This window comes from Orycteropus afer, unplaced genomic scaffold (genome assembly GCF_000298275.1).
Source record: "Orycteropus afer afer isolate SDZICR_OR568_19922 unplaced genomic scaffold, OryAfe1.0 scaffold00431, whole genome shotgun sequence".
Classification (NCBI taxonomy): Eukaryota; Metazoa; Chordata; class Mammalia; order Tubulidentata; family Orycteropodidae; genus Orycteropus; species Orycteropus afer.
In genome coordinates this window covers 259,654-270,271 of record NW_006922018.1, presented here as the reverse complement: position 1 = coordinate 270,271, position 10,618 = coordinate 259,654, and the positions used below count along the sequence as shown (strand labels likewise).

The window sequence follows — 10,618 nt, the reverse complement described above, 5'->3', positions numbered from 1 at the left end:
ATAAAAGAGCTGAACAGAAGATTTCAAAGAGCAGCTTGAGCAGACAAACCCAATTACTATAATGAAATGTGCAAAGACCTGGAGTTAGAAAACCAGAAGGGATGAACATGCTCAGCACTTCTTAAGCTGAAAGAACTGAGGAAAAAAATTAAGCCTTGAGTTGCACTATTGAAAGAGTCTGTGGGCAAAATATTGAATGATGCAGGAAGCATCAAAAGATGGAAGGAAAACACAAGAGTCACTATACCAAAAAGAACTGGTCAATCTTCATCCATTTCAGGAGATGGCATATGTTCAAGAACCAATGGTATTGAGGGAAGTAGTCAAAGCTTCACTGAAGGAATAGACAAAGAACAAGGCTCCAGCAATTGACAGAGATGTTTCAACAAATGGATGCCCCACCGCAGGCACTCACTCAATTATGCCAAGAGATTTGAAAGACAGCTAGCTACCTGGCCAACTGACTGGGAGAGATCCATATTTGTACCCATTCCAAAGAAAGGTGATCCCACAGAATGTGGAAATTATCGAACAATATCATTAATACCGCATGTAAATAAAATCTTTCTGAAGATAATTCAAACATGGTTGTAGCAATATATTGACAGAGAACTTCCAGAGGTGCAGGCTGGATTCAGAAGAGGATGTGGAATGAGGGATATCATTTCTGATGTCAGCTGGATCTTGGCTGAAAGCAAAGAATACCAGAAAGATGTTTACTTGTGTTTTATTGACTATGCAAAAGCATTTGATTGTGTGGATCATAACAAATTGTGGATAACATTGAGAAGAATGGAAATTCCAGAACACTTAATTGTACTCATGAGGAACCTGTACGTAGACCAGGAGGTTGTCGTTTGAACAGAAAAAAGGAACACTGCATGGTTTGAAATCAAGAAGGGAGTGGGTCAGGGTTGTATCCTTTCACCATACTTACTCAGTCTGTACGCTGAGCAAATAACCCAAGAAGCAGGACTATATGAAGAAGAATGTGGCATCAGGATTGGAGGAAGAATCATTAACCTGCGATACACTGATGATGCAACTTTGCTTGCTGAAAGTGAAGATGACTTGAAGCACTTACTTATGAAGATTGAAGGATGCAGTCTGCAGTATGGATTAATCTCAATATAAAGAAGTCAAAAATCCTCACTACTGGACCTATAAGCAGCATCACGATGAATGGAGTAAAGATTGAAATTGTCAAAGACTTCACGTAGTTTGGTTCTATCATCGATGCCAATGGAAGCAGCATTCAGAACATCAGATGACATATAGCACTGGGCAGATCGGCTACAAAGGACCTCTTTCAAGTGCTGAAGAGCACAGATGTCTCCTTGAGGACTAAGGTGTGCCTGACACAAGCCATGGTATTTTCAGTCACCTTATATGCGTGTGGGGAGCTCTGGTAGCATCATGCCTAAGTCACTTGACTGCTAACCAGAAGTCTGGCGGTTCAAACCCACCAGCCACTCCTCGGAAGGAAGATGGGGCAATCTACTTCCATAGTGATACCGCCTCGGAAACCCAAGGAGGGGTCGCTATGAGTTGGGTCCGACTCGACAGCACATAACAACAACAGCAACATATATGCATGTGAGAGCTGGACAGTGAATAAGGAAGACTGAAGAATTGATGCTTTTGAACTGTGGTGTTGGCAAAGAATGCTGAAAATACCGTGGACTGCTAACAGAACTAAAAGGTCTGTCCTGCAGGAAGTGCAGCCAGAATGCTCCTTGGACGTGAGAATGGCCAGACATTGTCTCACCTGCTTTGGTCCTGTTATCAGAAGGGACCATTCCCTGGAGAAGGATGTCATGCTTGGTAAGGTGGAGGGTTGACAAAAAAGGGGAAGGCCCTCAACGAGGTGGATTGACATGGTGGCAGTGGCGATGGTTTCAAGTATAGCAAGAATTATGGAGCTGGCTCAGGAGTGGGCGGTGTTTCATTCTGCTGTGCATAGGGTCGCTATGAGTCAGAGACAACTCGACAGCACCTAACGACAGCCATGTATACTTCGTATACTTGGTTACTCCCCTACTTGGGGAGAGTGGAAGGAATTCAAGAGTTTTCCCAACTCCTTTCAAACCCAGGAGGTTTATCGTTATATGCACATACCCAGTCTTCAGAAGGGGTATCCATTCCTTCAAATTAATTCCCCAAGGAATCCAGACCTCAGAGAGGCTGTATATCTCTGAAAAAGACAGAGTACAGGACGGGGACCTGTAGCCTCATCTTTTGTTTGTATTTCTGAGCTCAGAGAAGGAACAGGGCTATGCAGGACCAAGACGGAGGAGCCTAGTAGCTGTGTTTCAGGGTTCAGAGATTTGTAGGGTTTTTCCTCAGACTAAAAAATTTCCTATTTATTTCATTGACTAGAACATGAAATAGAAGCCATGGTCAGGCCAAGGTGAGGTGAGCCCTTAGAAGTAGTAGTCATGATCCTGACAATCCTGCTAATCCCCCAGCCTGTTCTCTACTCTGCTCCCAGGTGTGCCGGCACGTGAAGAATGGAGACATTCTCCTACTGAACCGCCAGCCCACCCTGCACAGACCTTCCATCCAGGCCCATCATGCCCGGATCCTTCCCGAAGAGAAAGTCCTACGGCTCCACTATGCCAACTGCAAGGCCTATAACGCTGACTTTGACGGAGACGAGATGAATGCTCACTTTCCCCAGAGTGAGCTGGGCCGGGCCGAGGCCTACGTCCTGGCTTGCACTGATCAGCAGTACCTGGTTCCCAAGGTAGGTCTTGACCCAGTCATCACCTATATGATAGGACATGTTAGATCTGGGCCCTCACTGCACCTGAGGCCACTGAGTGGCTCCAGGGCAGGAAGATGTGGAACTCGGGGATCCTGGCTTCTCCCAGGTAAGGTTTTCAACCCTAAAGTTGCTTAAAGGCAGCAGAAGTTCTCTCTCTTGCTGCCTAGTAAAATGTAAATCAGGAGAAATATGATGGCCATCCCAAAAAGCCAAGTTTAGTAGCATAATAGGTTTTGTCTTCCAGATGTATGTTTGGATTCTACAACTTACTAGTCTCTGACAAGCATTAGAATCCATTTTCCTTCCTCCTGCTGCTCAGCTGTGTGTCTTTGGGCAAGTTATATCACTTCCACATGTGTCAGACATGTGCACCCTGCCATGTGCTTGTGTGCCTATGAATTTTAGGTTCACTTACGCTTAAGAAAGACCGGCAGTAAATAAGCTGTATCAGTAAATTAATTTCTTAAAAAGTAAAAACTTCTGGGTGATGGCCTAACAGCTCACCTCACTTTCGGTCAGTTTCCTTTGTCAGGGGTGAAGAGCTTTTGATCCTTGACCAATTTCATTTAGTCTTTCATGTAAATGTCAAGAGATAGAATCACTATTTTTTCTTATGCTTATAAAAATGGAGCGTGTCTTCAAGTACTTTGGTCACTGGTTTTGTTGAAGTAGGAAAAGCCATTGTCTGTTCTTAGTATATGTTTATTTCCCTTTTTTTCATTTCTCTTTGTTGTACATTTCTTCTCTTTTTCCAAGTTCTTTTACTAATTAACTGTACTATTATTTGTTGGTTTTGTATTTTCAGTAGAGTTTTGTGTTTTCTTCTTAATTAAATCATTAGGCAAATTGAGCATTAGCTATTTCCTTTCCAAATAAATAGTTAAATTTTTCATTTATGTGTTTCTTTGTGTATTAATTTTTCCCCCGTTTGTTGTATTTATCAAGGGTCGGTGCTTTGTGAAAACATTTTTAAATGAGGTTTGAGACACAATTTTCCTGATTTCTGCTTTACTAGAAAATTCTAGTCACAGAATATTCTCTAAGGATCTTGGCCAAAGACATTCATTTATAATGTCATTTTTCTGTGATACTAAGAGGAATAAGATAGCTGACAATTTTCTGGGTTTTTGATTCAGAGATAAGTCTTTTTGATCCTAAGCAGGATTTAGGAAATTTAGACTTGTAAGTAGACCCTTAGTAATTGCCTTGACCAGCATTCCTACCTAGAATTTATGATTATTGCACTGAAAGCAGTTTAGCTATTAAGTAATTTTCTATTCATGGACAAATCTGGACTGAGAGAGGAGAAGGCACTGAATATATCGCATAACTTGCAATTATGTTCTCTTAAGGAAGAAAACAAAAGGAAAATATCTGCCACCAAAGACTCTGGAATGAGTCAAATGCATAATACTGGTTTAGATATTTCCCCAAGCAAAATTAGACCCTGTCTTTGGCACAAAATACAGAGTATAATCTTTTATTTACGTTAATAACTCAAAGCCATCATAAGAAAAGCTGTAAGTGTGTGATCTTGCCTTGCATCTGTGGCACCTTGTCAGCTCATCTGTAATAAGTATCTTTGAGTTTACATAGAGCCCATTGCGATAGTATTTAGACCATTTGACAAGCATCCTTTTTAGCCTTTGAATTAGTACATGTGGTTAATTCCTGGTGCTTCTCCATGGCTGATTTGTGAGTTCCTTTAGTCTTTGTTAGGAAGCATGGCCATAGCATTGGCTAGTATTTAACAGATAATCAAATGATAACAATCTCTAGATCCAAGGCACATATTTTTCTCAAGTTCTTGTAAACGTTGAAAAGTTTACAAAAACTACTTTTTAAAGAATGTTCGTGAATACAAGCTATTTTTACTTTAGTGTGCTTTATGTTGCCATGAACACAGACCCAACAGATAAGTTCAAGAGACTGGGAATCAGAAAGACTCTGAAAGTGTCAAATGAAATGAGTGAACCCACCAATTCTGGAGCTTCTATATAGGCCCTTGTTTTTGGAATCTGCTACATAGCAATCTTTATTAAGGGCCCACCAGGACCATGTGCTGCATTGTGAATAGATTACTATATCTTTGTTAGACATGAAATGTCTAATAGACATTTTTTCCTTCTGATGTCATATATATATCAAGACCCTCTCAAGAGCCTGTACCTGAACTCATCCCTCCCTGCACTGCCTGATTCCAAGTCACTCCTCAGGCTTCAGCTGTGATTTTGCTCCTCAGAGAGACCCTTCCTGATCACCACCGCCCTCCCCAAATTTACATTATGGTGCTACCTCTTATTTCATTCCATGGCATTTAAAGCACTTTGTGATGATATGTTTATCCCAACAGTTGTTGACTGTCTAGTTCTTCCCTGTCATAAAGGACCTTGTCTGTTTGGTCCACTGGAGTTGACTAGAGGTCTTGCCCAGTGTCTAGGCATATACAGTAGGCTCTCAATAAATATTTATTGAATGGATGACTGATTGAGAGGGCGACCAGGCCAGAAATGTGTGAAAAATTTTAAAGCATAAAACCAAAGTATAAAAACAAGAACTCAGCTAACAGCAGCCAGACCAAATTTATGCATAAATGCCAAAAATAAGCTAGAGTAACTAGAACCAGATGAGGTTGTGCAGAGAGCTTGAGGAACTGGATACATTTGAGACCATTTTAATATAGAGGCACAGTGGGCAAATGGCAAATGTGGAAGCTGGTGGTAAAGCACTGGTCATGTGCTTTGGGAAGCAGTTTACTCTCAAGATGAGAGGCTCAGGCTAGTGCTTCGTGATGATATGGGGTAAGACAACTTGCAGATATAAGGGAGGGTCACTAGCTAGAAGGCAGCTTCCAGGCAGATGATTAGGGATTAGGATTTGACTTAATATTTATCTTTGTTCTTCTTTTGTCTGTTTTGGTTTATAGGATGGCCAGCCGTTGGCAGGCCTGATCCAGGATCATATGGTTTCAGGTGCAAGCATGACCATTCGGGGTTGCTTCTTCACCCGTGAGCAATATATGGAGCTGGTGTACCGAGGTCTCACAGATAAAGTGGGGCGTGTAAAGATCTTTCCTCCTGCCATCCTGAAGCCCTTTCCATTATGGACAGGAAAGCAGGTAATTGGAGAAAACAGCCAGTGTATATAAAAAAGGAAACAAGCAATTCATATAAAAGGTTTAATGTCCTTGAAAGTCCAGGCCAAGAAGAGAAATGTCTAATTAAGCGATAGCCTGACTTTGCCTTTATTCAGGGTTTCTAGGTCTGAATAGTTTCAAGGGAGTGTCCACTGAAAGTAAGGTGCATAGTTTCTGTACTTTGCCTCTGACTTAAACTTGGTGTCCTCATAGTTATAAATCTGGTGCAGTAAGGCATTGGTGGTGGTAGTAGAAGAATATTTGTTGGGAAGTGCTAAGCACTTTGCTGAGTGTTGTGGAGATGATGTCTTAATCCTCACAACCAGTCTGCAATGCCAGTACTGTTACTTCTATTTAGCAGAAGGGAATGATGAGGCTGAGGGAAGTTAAATTACATGCCCAAGGCTATAGGAGACAGAGTTGGGATCCAAATCCAAGATTTCTAAATCTTAAGGCAATGCACTGTACATCCTTTCAAAGTAACAAATAATAGTATAATTGTGGTCAGATAATGAAATACAGTAAAATATGTGCTTCTACTATTGACTGGGCCTCAGGTTTCAGCCTTAAGCCTCAACTACTAATTAGCTGTATAATCCTGGTTCTGTGGGCCTCAGTTCCTCATCTATAAAACAGAAGGGTTCAGATTGATGATTTCTGAGGTCTTTTCCAGCTCTACAATTCTTTAAGTCTGTGGACCTGGGACTTAATTGATTTTTAGTTGTTAAACCAACCTTGCATTCCTGAGATTTAATCAGCCTTACTTGATCATGAATTATTATCCTTTTTCTGCATTACTGAATTCAGTTTGCTAAAATTTTGTGTAGACTGTGTTACATTTATTTTCATAAGGAATATCGGTCTGTAGGTTTTTTTTTTTTTTTTTTTTTTTGTAATGTCTTTTGCTGGTTTGGGTATGAAGGTAATGCTAGACTAGTAGAATGAGTTGGGAGGTGCTCCCTCTTCAGTTTTCTATAAGGGTTTGTATAGTATTGTTATCATATTCCTGAAATGTAAAGGAAAGTAAAGCCATCTGGGCCTCTGACATAATGTTAAAAGAAATTTTTAGTAACATAGAATTGCAGTGACAGTTGCAACAGTTGTTGAAAAGGTATGTGAAACAAAATTGGCATTAAAAAGATCAATAGAATAATTACTTTCATGTTAGTGATGATTTCTTTCTCATTTTTTTAGTATTTCTGGATATGTTACTACGATTGAATAAAATTAGGAATTTCTGTCATAGTTGAGATTTTTCATTGTTTTTTGAAAGGTTGGAACAGGCTGTTACTTTTTTGCAAATATGTGGAAAAAGGAAGAGTGACTGCATTTCACAAGAATTTGTTAATGGCTTACTCTGCTTCAACAGAGAGAAATCATTTAGAATCAGGAGATAAGGAACTAAACTTGGGAAGTTTATTTCTACTGCTTCCTTGGAAACCTTGTGAGGCAGTTCTGCTCTGTCCTGTAGGGTCACTATGAGTCAGAATCAACTCCGTGGCAGTAGGTTTGGTTTGTTTTGGTTCAGAAAAGGAAGACTTAGGCTATTTTTCTGAGACATTTCAGTGATTGTGAGGATGGCACAGGGCTGGGCAGCATTTCCTTCCTTTTGTTACATTTTCCCTTCTATTCTGTTCTGATTCAAAGCTGTGTCGGTGGCACCTACACCATCAAACTGAGTGCATTTCTGTCCCCTTAAGAATCAGAGGTCTCTTCATTTATAATTACTGAACATGTATAAAGGATTTGTCTATCATCGTAAATCTTGAGTATACAGCTCAATGAGTGTCCACAAAGGGAATACACCTGTGTAACTATTTCCCAAATCAGGAAGTAAAATATCATCACCACCCAGAAAGGCCTTTGTGTCCCCTCTCAGTTTTTACCCCTCCTCAAAGGAGATGCTCACTTGTTTATGCCAAGAAATTTTGAAGACGGATAACTGGCCAACTGACTGTAAGAGATCCATATTTGTACCCATTCTAAAGAAAGGTGATCCAACAGAGTGTGGAAATTATTGGACAGTATTGTTAATATCACACGCAAATAAATGTTGGCTGAAGATAATTCAAAATTTTTGCAGCAGTATATTGGCAGGGAACTGTTGGAAATTCAAGCTGGATCCAGAAGAGAGCATGAAATGAGGAATATTATTGCTAGGTCACATGGATCTTGGAGGAAAACTAAGTATACCAGAAAGATGTTTACTTGTGCTTTATTGACTACGCAAAGGCATCCAGCTGTGTGGATCATAACAAATTGTGGATAACATTGTGAAGAATGACAATTCCAGAACAGTTAATGAGGAACTTGGACATAGACCAAGAGGCAGGCATTCAGACAAAACAAGGAGATACTGCATAGTTTAAAATCAAGAGAGGTCTGTGTCAGGGTTGTATCCTTTTACCATACTTTTCAATCTGTGTGCTGAGCAAATAATCAAAGAAGCTGGACTGTATGAAAAAGAATGCGGCATTAGAATTGAATGCAGGCTCATTAAAAACCACGATATGTGGATGATGCAGCCTTGCTTGCTTAAAGAGAAAACTTGAAGCACTTACTGATGATGATCAGAGACTAAGCCTTCAGTATGAATTACACCTCAACATAAAGTAAACAAAAATCCTTACAACTGGACCAGTAAGCAAAATCACAATAAATGGAGAAAAGATTGAAGTTGCTAAGGATGTTATTTTACTTGGATCCATAGTCAACACTGATGGAAGCTGTAGTCAAGAAATCAAATGATGTATTTCCTTGGGCAAATTTACTGCAAAAGACCTCTTAAAGGTTTTAAAGAGCAAAGAGGTCACTTTGAAGAGTGGCCTAAGCCATGGTATTTTTAATAACTTCATATGAGTGGGAGAGCTGGACGGTGAGTAAAGAAGACCACAGAAAAATTGATGCATTTGAGTTGTGGTGTTGGCAAAGAATATTGAATGTACATTGGACTGCAAGAAGAATGAACAAATCTGTCCTGGAAGAAGTACAGCTGGAATGCACCTTAAAGGCGAGAATGGCCAGACTTGGTCTCTTGTACTTTGATCATGTTGTCAGAAGGGACCAATCCTTCTCTAAGGAATGGTTCCTCCTCATAATATGTCCCCTGTTCTTCAGACGAAGTCTCACTATCCTCCCTTCTGAGGAGCATTCTGGCTCTACTTCTCCCAAGACAGATTTGTCTGTTCTTCTGGCAGTCCATGGTACATCCACTATTCTTCCCTAACACCATAATTCAAATGCATCAGTTCTTTTTCAAACTTCCTTATTGATTGTCCAGCTTTTACTGGATTATATAAGGTAGTTGAAAATACCATGGCTAGGGTCAGGTGTACCTTAGTCCTCAGGGTGACATTTTTTATTTTTACACTTTAAAGAGATTTTTGGCAGATTTACCCAGTACACGACATCATTTGATTTCTTGACTGCTGCTTCCATGGATGATGATTGTCAATCCTAATAAAATGAAATTCTTGACCACTTCGATGTTTTCTCTATTTATCATGATGTTGCTTATTGGTCCAATTAAGAGGATTTTTGTTTTCTTTATGTTGAGGTGTAATCCATATGGAAGGCTATAATCTTTGATCTTCATCAGTAAGTGCTTCCAGTCCTCTTCACTTTTCAGCAATCAAGGTTGTGTCATCTGCATGTCACAGGTTATTAATGAGTTTCCTTCAGTCCTGATGCTGCATTCTTCATACAGTCTAGCTTTGCTCAACATAAAGATTGACTAAATACGGTGAAATGATACAACCCTTACACACACCTCCCCTGATTTTAAACCATTCACCAATATAACAGTATCCCCTTGTTCTGTTTCAGTGACTGCATCTTGGTCTATGTGTAGGTTCCTCATGAGCACAGTTAAGTGTTCCAGAATTGTCATTCTTCACAATGTTACCCATAGTTTGTTATGATCCACATCGTTGAATCCATTGCATAACAGTCAATGAAACAGGTAAACATCTTTTTGGTATTCTCTGCCTTCAGCCAAGATCAATCTGACATCATCAGTAATATATCCCTCATTCCACATCCTTTTCTGAATCTGGCTTGAAATTTCAGCAGTTCCTTGTTGATGTACCGCTGCAACCGTTTTTGAATTATTGGCAGCAAAGTTTTACTTGCTTGTAATATTAATGATATTATTCAGTGATGTTCACATTCTGTTGGATTGCCTTTCTTTGGAATGGGCACAAATATGGATCTCTTGCAGTCAGTTGGCAAGATAACTGTCTTGCACATTTCTTGGTGTAAACAATTGAGAACTTCCAGTGTTACATCCAGGAGCTCTGGTAGTGTAGTACCTAAGGCACTTGACTGCTAACCAGAAGGCTGGCGGTTCAAACCCACCAGCCACTCCCCGGAAGGAAGATAGAGCAATCTACTTCTGTAGTGATACTGCCTCGGAAACCCAAGGAGGGGTCTCTATGAGTCGGGTCCAACTCGATGGCACATAACAACAACAGTGTTACATCCGATTTGTTGAAAACATTTCAATTTGTATTCTGTCAGTTCCTGGAGCCTTGCTTTTTGCCAGTGCCTTCAGTGCAGCTTGGACTTCTTCCTTCAGCACCATCAGTTCTTGATTATATGCTTTCTCTTGAAATGGTTGAACACTGAAATTATTTATATATATATATATATATATATATATATATTCATATACATATGAGTGTGTGTGTGTATGTATATATATGTGTGTGTGTGTG

At 40.0% G+C, this 10,618-nt stretch overlaps 1 protein-coding gene across 1 annotated transcript in view; it reads left to right on the top strand.

The window, feature by feature from the left end:
• The window catches only part of POLR1A (RNA polymerase I subunit A), a 91,987-nt gene that overhangs the window by 40,782 nt on the left and 40,587 nt on the right, over positions 1-10,618 (top strand). The window contains exons 12-13 of the mRNA XM_007954102.1: positions 2,492-2,746; positions 5,694-5,885. Coding sequence (XP_007952293.1) covers positions 2,492-2,746; positions 5,694-5,885 — 447 coding nt within the window. The remainder of the gene's footprint in view (positions 1-2,491; positions 2,747-5,693; positions 5,886-10,618) is intronic.